Source organism: Colobus angolensis, unplaced genomic scaffold (genome assembly GCF_000951035.1).
Source record: "Colobus angolensis palliatus isolate OR3802 unplaced genomic scaffold, Cang.pa_1.0 Scaffold55, whole genome shotgun sequence".
Taxonomy (NCBI): domain Eukaryota; kingdom Metazoa; phylum Chordata; class Mammalia; order Primates; family Cercopithecidae; genus Colobus; species Colobus angolensis.
The window spans coordinates 392,165-404,689 of NW_012119043.1; the positions used below are offsets into that span (position 1 = coordinate 392,165).

At 53.5% G+C, this 12,525-nt stretch overlaps 1 protein-coding gene across 1 annotated transcript in view; it reads right to left on the reverse strand.

Moving 5' to 3' along the window:
• Positions 1-12,525, reverse strand: part of SRL (sarcalumenin) — a 52,987-nt gene that overhangs the window by 12,261 nt on the left and 28,201 nt on the right. Inside the window, exons 4-6 of the mRNA XM_011961417.1 lie at positions 5,795-7,114; positions 2,472-2,573; positions 1,131-1,226 (exon numbers count right to left, since the gene is read on the reverse strand). Coding sequence (XP_011816807.1) covers positions 1,131-1,226; positions 2,472-2,573; positions 5,795-7,114 — 1,518 coding nt within the window. The remainder of the gene's footprint in view (positions 1-1,130; positions 1,227-2,471; positions 2,574-5,794; positions 7,115-12,525) is intronic.

Consider the following 12,525-nt stretch of genomic DNA (forward strand, 5'->3'; position numbering starts at 1 on the left):
TGGCTCACTGCAACCTCTGCCTCCCGGGTTCAAGCAATTCTCCTGCCTCACCCTCCTAAGTAGCTGGGATTACAGCCGCCCGCCACCATGCCCGGCTAATTTTTGTAGTTTTGGTTTCATTGGTCAGGCTGTTCTTGAACTCCTGACCTCGTGATCTGCCCACCTCGGCCTCCCAAAGTGCGGGGATTACAGGTGTGAGCCACCATGCCCGCCCCTAATTTTTGTATTTTTTGTAGAGACGGGGTCTCACTATGTTGCCCAGGTTGATCTCAAACTCCTGAGCCCAAGCCATCCTCCAGATGCTGCCTCCCAAAGCACTGGGATTACAGGCGTGAACCACCAGGAAGGTGCTGGTTTTCCAGAGGATGGCGTGCTCACGCAGTGGAAGAGCACACAGCCGTCAGAGGGAAGGAGGGAGGTCTCTACACACACAGGTCATGTAACAGGATCCCATGTTTGTAAAAACAAAAAATGACATCCATCTATGTGTTGACACATGAAGAGGAAATGCCTGGAAGTCTTCACTATAACAATGGGTTTCTCTGGGAGTCGAATTAAAGAAGTTGGAGGTCAAGAATAGAATTTTTATTTTTCGACATATACTATTCTGCACTATTTGAATTTTTTGCAACAAGTGTGTCTTGTTTTTATTATTTTGAAAACCAATTTTGTAAAGAATCCAGGCCCAAAGGAAGCAGAGAGGAAGGGCAATAGGAGGAGGGGAAGGAACGGAGTGATCAGAGGACTCAGGCACCACCTGTGAGTAGACAGGGGGCATCTGTGGGCTCTAGGGCACAGGACGGATCGGAATTGGCATCACTGCCCTTGAAAACTCAAATGTGCGTGACTGGAGCATAAAGGCTTAAAACCAAAATGCATCTGTAACACCCTGGGATAGCATCGCGCTCTGCTGGTGAGAGGGTAGTTCCATGATGGAGGTGTCGTCCTTTCCAACTCCCAGGGGGAGCCCAGACCCAGACCCAGACCTGTGAGTCCTCGCACACGTCGTGAATGAGCTCCTGAACCTGTGTGGGCACCAGGGGAGTATGGGCTGGTCAGCGGTGCGACCCCGCCAACAGGCCTGTGCCCTACCTGTGATCTCGTGCCCTACCTACGAGCTCACGTCCTACCTGTGATCTCGTGCTGCCGGAGCTCATTGTACTTGTAGGACTGCTCCAGGGGCTTGATGGATGAGTGGTAGATCTTCCGAAGCCGCTGAAGCACCGCTGGAGACAGAGGGGGCCGGGGGAAGAGCATCAGGCAGGTGCGATCCAGGCAGCTCCTCCATTGTGGAGGGGTCTCACCACCCAGGGCAGCTCCACCCCTGCCTGGTGGGGAGCAAGCGCTGTTTGCAGCCCAGCGACTGTGCAATGTATTTGCATCTGGGGAGCTGGCCCACATCTCAACCCACAGAAACCTCCCACCCACCCCTAAAGCCTCCTGAGCTGTTTGATTATTTTATTTTATTTATTTTTTTTTTAGAGACAGGATCTTGCTGTGTCACCCAGGCTGGAGTGCAGTGGTGCAGTCATAGATGACTGCAGGCTTTAACTCCTGGGCTCAAGCGATCCACCCACCGCAGCCTCCCAAAGTGCTGGAATTACAGACATAAGCCACTATGCCGAAGTTTTTTTTTAAACCTCTCTCCTCCTTCCTCACCTCAATAGGTGTCTGAAACCTTGTCTCGGTCTGCAGCCTCACTGCAAGCCCTTTCTTTGGTGGATGAGAATTCCATCTCTGTAGCCCACCTCTGTGTGTGCTCCCTGAGGCTTAGAAGGCAAGGAGGCCCAGCACCCAGCAGGCCTGCAGAACGGCGCCCTGGCCCTGGCCTTGGCCTGTCACTGTACTTCCAGACACTCCCGGGGGTGGGTCAGATAACCCAGGTGGCCTCTTTCTAAGAGGAAGCTCCCTGCTGGGAGCCCACAGTAGCGGGGAGGCACCAATAGGAAGGCCCATGGGGTGGCGAGTCAGGCTAGCGAGACTCTATCCCTCGATCTGCCACCCTCTAGCTGTGTGCCAGGAGCAAATCGCTGCTAGCCTGAGCTCCAGTTAAGTGGTTCATCGATTAAGGGGAGTCAAGCCCTGCTGCAATCCTTGGGTTTCAAAGATAAAATGAAATACCACACATGAAACGGCTTTATAAACTAAAAATCACAGCGAAGGAGATGGGTGTGTGTTAAGCATCCTCCCCACACAGCCTGAGGCCACACTGGAATCGCCTACACTGGGCCGTCTGCTTGGACGGCCCTTCCTCCTCTGTGCCCAGCTGGAACCCCGAGGCTTGGACCCCGTTCACAGAGCCTCCTCCACGAAGCCTCCCACCTTCAGGGCTCTCCTCTTCCCCAATGTCCCCTCCGGCCTCCAAGATACAGCCCCAGCATGCCCTGGCTCTCAGGAGCCTCCAGGAGTCTGCCTGGGCCCTGGCAGGCTGGGATCTCCCAGCCCTGGGCACATCTCCCTCCCCTGGTTACCAGAGTAGTCATCAGACGGCTTGTCCTCATTCAGCATGAGGGTCTTCTCGATGTGGGAGCGGTCCCTCAGTGGAGCTTCTTCATTTGTATCCTCCGTCTCTTCTGTGGAGAGAAGGAGACAGCCAGGTGAGGGCAAAGTGAACAGCCAGCTGAGCTCTGCACCCTGGCGAGGCAGACAAAGGCTGGATCTCGAGCAGGGGCTCAGCGGGGTCTTGCCAAGTTACACTGGACCGAGTTCTGCCTTTAGGAAGGAATTTGATCATCCAAACTCTATGAAGTTCCATGTGCAATGTATTCACATTCGGGGAGCTGGTCCACATCTCAACCTGCAGAAACCTTCTTATCTATTTATTTCATACATTCAACAGATATGCATTGAACACCTTCGCCACGCCACGCACTGAGCATCATGCTGGGAATACGGCGGTGCCCAAAACGGGCACAACTCCTGCCCTTAGGCAGTTGCTCTTAGTCCAGCGGAGTCAGAGATGATGGTCTTTAAAGTAACGTTGGGGCCGAGTGCAGTGGCTTACCCCTGTAATCCCAGCACTTCAGGAGGCCGAGATGGAAGGATCACTTGAGCCCAAAAGTTTGAGACCAGCCTAGGCAACATAGCAAGACCCCATCTCTACTGAAAAAAATTTTCCAGGCAGTGGTGCACACCCGTAGTCTCAACTCAGGAAGCTGAGACAGGAGGATTCTCTCAACTCAGGAGGTCAAGGCTGCAGTGAGCCACGATCGCCCCACGGCACTCCAGCCTAGGTCACAGAACAAGACCCTGTCTCAAAAAATTAAAACATCACACATCTCTGGAGGCTTTGGGGGTGGGTAGGAGAATGCCTTTTGGCTTGAACTCCAGCCTGGGCAAAAGAGGGAGACCCTGTCTCAAAAATAATAAAAAAAAATAATAAAATGTAATCATTACAGATGATGAGGTGGCCACAGAAGGAAACATTCTGAAAGCGAAGTGGGGCTCAGGAGTGTGCCTGCACCAGTGGTCTCAGCAGCAGGGTCAGAGAAAGCCTCCCCAGGTCTCTGCTGGGGGAGGGAGTTAGGTGAAGGTGGAGAGAAGCGTTCTGCGAAAGCCCCAGACGAGCCTTGTTTAGCAAGAAGCAGCAGAAGGGGAGTCCGGCTGCAGTCAGGGAGGCCTAAGTGCTGCGGAGCTGCTGAGGTCCTCAGGACGGACCAGGCAGGACCTTCCACAGGGCTTTGGGTCTCATCCCAAGGGCAATGGGAGTCAGTCAGGGGCTCTAGGCAGGCAGCCGCCGCGGCCACGTGAGCGTTTCATCAGGATCACACTGGCCGTGTGGGAAGGACGGCTGGGAGGGCCACTGCAGGGTGTGTGTGTCTGTCTCGGTGTCTGTGTGTCTGTGTGTCTGTGTGTGCCTGTGCATGTCTGTGTTGCATATGTGTGTCTGTTTCTGTGTGTCTGTATGATTCTGTATCTCTGTATCTGTGTGAATCTCTGCGTGTATCTATGTGTGTGTGTCTCTCTGTGTTTCTGTGTGTCTGTATCTCTGTATCTGTGTGTATATTTCTGTCTGTGTCTCTGTTGTCTGTATCTGTGTATCTGTGTGTCCGTGTGTCTGTGGATCTGTGTCTGTCTCTGTGTGAGTCTCTATATCTATGTGTGTGCCTCTGTGTGTCTGTATCTCTGTATGTGTGTATATTTCTGTCTGTGTCTCTGTTGTCTGTATCTGTGTATCTGTGTGTCCGTGTGTCTGTGGATCTGTGTCTGTCTGTGTGTGTGTGTGTGTTGAGGGGATCAACTGTTGCTTCTCACCCAGAGAGCAAGTGATGTGGGTGCCTGCTGCAGGCTCCTGGGGAGAGGGAGTTTGCCGTTCCTGAGCCTATGATATCACAGCCGCTTCTTTCCAGGCTGCCTGCACAGAGGATTTTAGGCGAGTAGAAGAGGGGTGGACTCGGGCCTTACCGGGCAGAAGGAGGCCAGCTTCACTAGGGGTGAGAACCAAAAAAGAGTCCATGTGCCTCCTGCAACATCTCATGACAGTGACTTTTTAAACCAGTCCCAGGCAGCCCCAACCCCAGACCCAGAATAGGGAGCTGACTGACCACAGCACACACCCGCCCTTATGGAGTACAATTCCTGACAGGTAGTATATAAATAGTACGTAGATAGTATATAAATTGACTAGGAGTGGTGGCTCAAGCCTGTAAGCACTTTGGGAGGCCAAGGCGGGCGGACCATGAGGTCAGATCGAGACCATCCTGGCTAATACGGTAAAACAGTCTCTACTAAAAATACAAAAAAAATTAGCTGGGCATGGTGGCACGCCCAGCTACTCGGGAGGCTGAGGCAGGAGAATGGCGTGAACCCAAGAGGCAGAGCTTGCAGTGCGTTGAGATCGCGCCACTGCACTACATCCTGGGTGATAGAGCGAGACTCTGTCTCAAAAAAAAAAAAAGCCAAGCGCGATGGTGCATGCCTGTAGTCCCAGCTACTCAGGAGGCTGAGGTGGGAGGATCGCTTGAGCACTTGAGCCCAGGAGTTAGAAGCTGCAGTGAGCTATGATTGCACGACTGCACCCCAGCCTGGGTGACAGAGCAAAAAGGATGTAAATTAATTCTGCAACAAAGCCTATGGGGAAGCTATCTTGGAGAGTGAAGACTTGACCTTGGCCTCTACCCTGAAAGCCCCACTCCTGGTCTAAGTACATGTACTAAGCAGATGCAGCCATGAAGGTGCCTGACCGACCCTCGTATCGGCTGCAATTCTCACACTGCCCGAGAGCTTCGGCCCTGCCCTTCCCCCTCTGCTCCTGGCCCCCAGACCTTTGAGGGCAGCCTTGGCGGCTTTAGGTGGGCATTTGAGAGACAATGGTGGTCACAGCCTGAGTTCTCATCTCATGATCCTGACCCCTCGGTCCTGGTTCTGCAATGCTTCCTACAGCCGAGTCTTCAAGGGGAGACCCCAGTCCTAGCCCACTAAGGGAATCATCAGGGAAGTTCCCGACCCACCCTCATCCACTCCCTGCACGTCCCTCCACCCGCCGATCACAGGGCACCGATCACGCCATTAGCTCCCTGCTCCTTTAGGTTGAGGCAATGGCATGGGCTACGGCACATCAGGGACCCTAAGGGGAGGTTCTGGTGACCCCTCTGACCCCTCTCACTGCCCCTTTCAAACTGGAGGCCAGCAGCCAAAGCACAGCCTGAAGGCACCTCCCTGGGCCGGGACCCTGAAAAGGGCCTGCCACCCTCTGCCACCTTCTTCTGTCCCTGCCTGTCCCCTACACACAAGACTTCCAGGGAGAATGCAGCTGCCCAAGGGACGGGGTTGCTATTAGGGAATTAATTCCTACCCTGGGCAGCAACGATGGGACTCTCCCTCCCCTGATGTCCCTCCTCGGGCTCCTCTGCCTTCATGTCCAGGGTCTCACTGCCCACGGACTCCGTATTCAATTCCTCCGAGCCAGGCTGGGCCCCTCTGTCCCTGTGGCTTGTGGTTCCTGTGGCTTCCTGAAGCTCCCCGCCTTCCTGGGGCTCCCTGGCTTCCTGGGGATCCCCACCTTCCTGGGGCTCCCCGCTTTCCTGTGGCGCTACACCTTCCTGGGGCTCCTCGGCTTCCTGGAGATCTCTGCCTTCCTGGGGTTCCCTGGCTTCCTGGGGCTCCTTGGCCTCCTGGGTCTGCGTGGCCTCCTCGGAGGTGCCCTCTGCTTCTTCTGAGCTAGCCCCATCGCCGCTGTCCTCTTCAGACTCCTCTTCGGAGGGAACTCCTCCTTCTTCCTCGCTTTCACCTCCATCGCCACTTTCCTCTTCGGAGGAGGCCTCATCTGCGTCCTCCTCGGTCATCTCTGGGGCCTGGTTCTCCTCAGTGTCCCCTGCCTTGGTGCTCTGGGTGCCCCCAGGTTCTGCACTGGCCTCTGCAGCTGGGCCGGGCTCCCCCTGGTCCTCGGTGCCCTCACTGGCTTCTGTGTCAATATCCGGCTCTGACTCTCCCACAACAGTCGCAATGTCAGGGGCTCCCTCTGGCACTGCAGGCTCCTGGCCAGGCCCAGGGCTGCCCTCGTCCTCTGTGTTCAATGAGTGGAACCCATCACCGTCTGAGCGAGGAGAGGGCCCCTCTGCCTCCGGCCCTGCTGTTCCTGCCACTGCTCCCTGCACCGGGCTGTCCCCTGGGACCTCCTGGACTTCCTCAGGGAGTTCATGGCCCCCAGCCTGTTCTGCCTCTCCACTAGCAGCTCTCTCTGTGGGGAGCCCAAGCCCAGTCTCCTCCTCTCCTACTCCCTCTCCAGAACTGGGCTCCGGCCACTCCTCTTCCACAGGCCCCTTGGCCCCTCCTGGAGGGAGGCCGCTTGCCACTGGTGGGCCATTCTTTTCCTCCCCAGGCCCCGCAGAGTCCCTGTTGTCCTTTTCCCCAGGTGGAGGTGACTCTGTAGCTGAGGCATTGGAAAGGCTGGCTTCAGGATCGGAGCCCGGGCCGGGGGCAGACACGGGGGTCTTCTCAGGGCTCTCCGCCTCCCTGCCATCTGGGCAATGAAGGAGCAGTTTCTTGTCTTGAGGGGCTGTGTCTGCATAAAGCGCCCTTTCTTTCTCCTCTAGACTTGCGTCTCCAGCAGAGAAATGATTCTCCAACAAATTGCCAACATCTTCTGTGCCACCCGACGCGGAGACTTGCAGTTCTAAATGATTAGAACATGATTGGTCAGTTTCACAGGGTTGGCACTGGCTCTGTTTCTCACAAGAGTCTACATCAACCCAGCTCCCGTCTTCCGGGATGTGGTGTTGGCCTGGTGTGCAGTGTTACGCCTATCAACCTAGGTCTTCAGGACTACCTCGTACGTAGAGAGCAGAATACGTGTTATCCTGCCTCCCTCCCAAGATGTGGAAACTGTGGATCAGGGAGTTCAAGGACTGACCCGCTGTCCATCACTAAGAAGTGAGCAGCTGTGCTAACCCGAGAACCCCCGCGACCCTGGCCCTGACCTTCAAGCTTCCCGGCTTGGTCCTGATGACTGTATAGGGAGGAAAACTTGGATGAGCCCTTCCAGTCCTTCCTCAACCTTGTTCACGGGCATGTGCAGCTGGGCTCAACCTTGGAGATGCTTCCAAGATGGGACAAATGCTTGTGTATCCCACCTTGTGGCAGTTCCTACCATCATTAACCAGCAGGCTTTTAATACTGCTCTCAGCAAAGGAGTGAAAACAGGTGTTTGCAGGCCAGATAATCTTAGGTTACACGGCACAGTGCTTAGGGGATTACTTGTGGCTCTCAACCTTATTAAGTCACACATCTAACCCTGTCCCAGTAGGGGCAGGCATTTGCTGGCCTCCCTACCTTAGATTAGGGGCACATGGCCTGAGGAGGAGATATCCAAAACAGGCCGGGCCTGGCTTCCCGAAGGCTCTGGCCAACCCCTTCCAAGGGGATCCCCTTGTACGGGACTGCAGCTTAACCCAGAGAGTGAAGGGCCCAGGAAGAGAGAAGAGTAGGGGCCTTGTCTGTGCCAGAGACCTCTGTCAAGGATCAAGTTTAATATGTTTGGAAAATGGGGTCAGAAAAGGCCAAGTGTGGTGGCTCATGCCTGTAATCCCAGCACTTTGGGAGGTCAAGATAGGCAGATCACCTGAGACTGGGAGTTTGAGACCAGCCTGGCCAACATGGTGAAACCCCATCTCTACTAAAAATACAAAAAAAGTAACCAGGTGTGGTGACACACACCTGTTATCCCAGCTACTCGGGAGGCTGAGGCTGGAGAATCACTTGAACCCGGGAGGTGGAGGTTGCAGTGAGCCGAGATCACGCCACTGCACTGCAGACTGGGCAACACAGCAAGACTCCATCTCAAAAAAAAAAAGAAAATGGGGCCCATTAGGCCCACCTCTCTGCCCCCTGTCCCCAGGCTAGGGTCTGTTTATGGGGGACATTGCAGGTTCATGGAGATGAGGGGACCACAGGCTCATGCCTTGGGGCAGCTGAGGCGGTCTCTGTTCTCCCTTGACTCTCAAGGCCCCTCTCTGAGGAAGAACACCCCACCTATCTGCTGGATGCAGACAACCCCCCTCTCTCAGGCCACCACTTGCTACTCTCATCTCTCCTTCCCACAAAGAAAAGTCACTTCTTGGGGTGCCCCTTCTACCTTAGGGTGCCCACCCTTGTTCCCCAAAATCTGGGGCGGTCTCCAGGGATCAGAAGCAAATATTTTCTCATTCGTTCCCATAGACAGCCAGCCTGCTGTCAAACTGAGAAAGATGTGAAGCTTAGTGCCTTTTATTACAGAGGAGCCCCGTGGATTAAAATATACAACTTTTCCCCCAGCACTTTCATATGCATGGCCATTTAACTTGCTTTATGACTGTCAGAAAGATTTTAGAGCTGAATTAGTGAAAGTCCAGAGATCTTTGCCCTGCCCCAGATACGTTACTACTAGGTAGCTAACGGGTGACCAGAACCCAGAACTGCCCAGTGCCTGTCCAGGCTTCCATGCCATGCTGTGCTTAGTGGGGCACAGGGGAGCCCTTCCTGCTGGTACCTCTGCTCCTGCCTGCACGTGCCTTCTCTCCAGGCTCATGCTCCATACTGGTCCTGGCTCCTGATTTGCAGGAATCCAATTTAATTCTGTGTTCCCAGGGCCTGGGACCCTGCCTGACCCACAGAAAGTGCTGGAAGAGGTCCGCAGTTAGATTTGGGTACTGATAAGAATTTCTGGTCTCTTTGTGGGGGACACGACAGGGAGCTGAGTGTTGCTCATTTTAATCTTTCGTCACCACCTACATATCTGTAAGTCCTGACTCCTTCACCTACATCTCTATCTCTCTGCCTTCCACCCCTGCAGAAAAATCTATGGTGGGAACTTGGTTTAATCAGAGGAGAATGACTGTCCTCTGAGCAGCAGGATACATATAATGTATATGACATACATCTGTATGTACATATCTGAGATACAGCCTGCCAGACAATGCTTAAGCACTTTATATATAAAACAGTATCTTCATCATACTGAATTTTCTTAATCTTACTTGTTTTGGTAACATGAGTATTACTCATATTCCTTTTTTTTTTTTTTTTTTTTTAGACAGAGTCTTGCTCTGTCGCCCGGGCTGGAGTGCAGTGGCTGGATCTCAGCTCACTGCAAGCTCCACCTCCCGGGTTTACGCCATTCTCCTGCCTCAGCCTCCCGAGTAGCTGGGACTACAGGCGCCCGCCACCTCGCCCGGCTAGTTTTTTTTTTTGTATTTTTTAGTAGAGACGGGGTTTCACAGTGTTAGCCAGGATGGTCTCGATCTCCTGACCTCGTGATCCGCCCGTCTCGGCCTCCCAAAGTGCTGGGATTACAGGCTTGAGCCACCGCGCCCGGCCGTTCCTTTTTTTTTTTTGAGACAAGGTCTCACTCTGTCACCCAGGCTGGAGAGCAGTGACATGATCTCGGTTCACCGTAACCTCCACCTCCCAGGTTCAAGCGATTCTCCTGCCTCAGCCTCCCGAGTTGCTGGGATTACAGGCGCGTGCCAGGTTAATTTTTGTATTTTTAGTATAGACGGGGTTTCACTCTGTTGGCCAGGCTGGTCTTGAACTCCTGACCTCAAGGGATCCACCCACCTCAGCCTCTCAAAGTGCTGGGATTACAGGCGTGGGCCACCACACCCAGTCTCATATCCCTATTTTTACAGATGAGAAGACTGGAACCAGAGACACTGAGGCCCTTGTTGAATGTCACACAGCTAATAATTGGCTTGGGCCATGTGACTTCAGAGCCACAGTATCCCCTGGGAGCCTGTTAGAGATACAGACTTTTAAGCTCCAGCCCGGACCCATTGAATCAGAATCTGCATTTTAACAAAATGGGCAGGCGAGTCCTGTGCACATTATAGTCTGAGAAGTGCTGGGCTACACCACCTCACAAACTACCCCTCAGCCAGCGATTCTCAGCATTGGCTGCATGTTGAAATCACCTTCTTCTTTGTCCCATACTTCCCTTTCTTTGTGGTTTTGATTTAAACAATCAGGGTATAGCACCAGCATCAAGATTAAATTAAAAAAAAATTCTTAGATAACACACAAAGTTGCAAACCACTGCAACTACCAAATCAAATAATCTTGACCACCAGGCTTCAGTTTCCAGGACCTCCCCACTCGCAGGCCCACCCCACTGAGGATCCCCATTGTAGGCTCCCACGTTGGGGTGGGTCTCCTAGGGCCTGGCGTTTGCCTTTGGAACAGCAGTGGTTAAGGCTTCTCCTCTGGGAATCCAGCCCTTTCCATGGGCTCCTGTTGCTCTTCAATGATAGTGATGACTGTGCTGACGAAGAGGATCGTGATGATGATGGTGATGATGATGATGATGAGGATCGTGATGGTGGTGGTGATGATGATGATGGTAATGACCATTCTGATGATGAAGGTTGTGATGATGATGGTGATGATGATGATAGTGATGATGACGATGATGACGATGGTGACGATCATGATGATGATGATGAGGATGATAGTGGTGATAATGATACTGAGCTGAATGAACTCTAGGTCTGATGTCCTATAACATTTCTGACAGTCTCAAAAGCCCTTTTCCCTGGTAAAGGTGAGAGGGCCATACAGTCCCAAGGGGGATGAAGACTCCAGACTTTGGGGGTTCACCGTGACCATGACCTTCACACTGCTGTGTGTTTCCACTCCTGGGCCCTGGGCAGGAAGCGAGGCATGTGCATGCATGTATGCACATTTATATTCAAGCTCTTCCCTAGTTTTCACAACTTAGGGCCGAGCTTCCCCTGAACTTCAGCTAAACAATTTGGAGTAAAAAGGACTGAGGATAATGGCTTCTTACACTGTGACCCTTCTTCCCAGGCTAAAAATAACTGCTCCAACAGAAAGTCTCTCAATGAAACAAGCTGTCCCATTAGGCCCCAGAGCTCAGTCTCCAGGAAGCAGCTGTGCCACTGGACCTGGTTCTCCTCTTGAAGGCGCACACAGAGGTGTGGGAGCCTCTGATTACACTCATTTCCATCCCAGGACATCTCACTTCAATCCTGGGAAATCAAGGCTGGTGTCTTTCCTGCCTCCCTCGCTTCTTGCCCAAGCACCCTATTGGCCCCGGAGCAGGGGGGCCACAGAGGACCCAGGACACCCTGGAGAGGTGAATCCCCAGTAAGATGAGTCTTGGTCTATCCCGGGACATGAAGTGCCGCACTGTATGTGCTGCTGCCAGGGTAGCCGCCCTGGCTCCGGCCAGGCCAGGCCCAGCACTGACGTCAGGGCACAGGAATAGCAGGCCCCAACTCTGCCCAGAGACCATGGGAAGGCCCCAGCCCCACTCACACCCAGGCCAAGCACGACACACACCAATCCTGCTTCTCCCACCAGCCCCTCTGCCACCAGCCTTTCTCGGGGGGCCAGCTTTCCAGCAGCTCCCACCAGCCCTACAGCCTCACGGAGCCCCAGGCTCAGTCCGTCTCTCCTCTCTCTACCACCAACCAAACGCCCTGGTTTTGTTTCTTCAGCCCTGTCTCATTCCAAAGCACTTTTACATGAACTCAGAGGACCATGGAGTTGCCAAGGGCCCTCGTGAGTCCAACTGTAAAGGAGGAAGCTCTAGCCAGAGACCTTCAGAGACTCGCCCAAGATCAGGGCAGGGGTAGGACAGAGCCCAAGTCTATGACCCTTAGTCTGGAGTTCTTTCTTCCCCCACGGAGTTCACCATGAGGTGAACTTCACCATGAAGTGCTAGGGTTCCATAAAAGTGACTCATGGGGTGAGGAAAGATCAAACAGCAGAGACAGCCACCCACTTTGTACTTCCTGCTCTCGCTGAATTTGTGTGCCCCAGTGTCTCCAGGGAAATATTGGAGGGAGACTGGCAAGTCCTGCTCCTTTACTCTCCTTGCTTCTTCCCTCAGAATATGAGTATCTGTCTCGAGCCTCCTATCCATTATTTTCTCCAACATCCCAAGACATCCGGCTTACAGCATCTTTTTTTTTTTTTTTTTCCTTTTTTTTTGACAGGTCTTGCTGTCGCCCAGGCTGGAGTTCAGTGGCACAATGAGAGTTCACTGCAGCCTCCACCTCCTGGGCTCAAGGGATCGTCCCACCTCAGCCC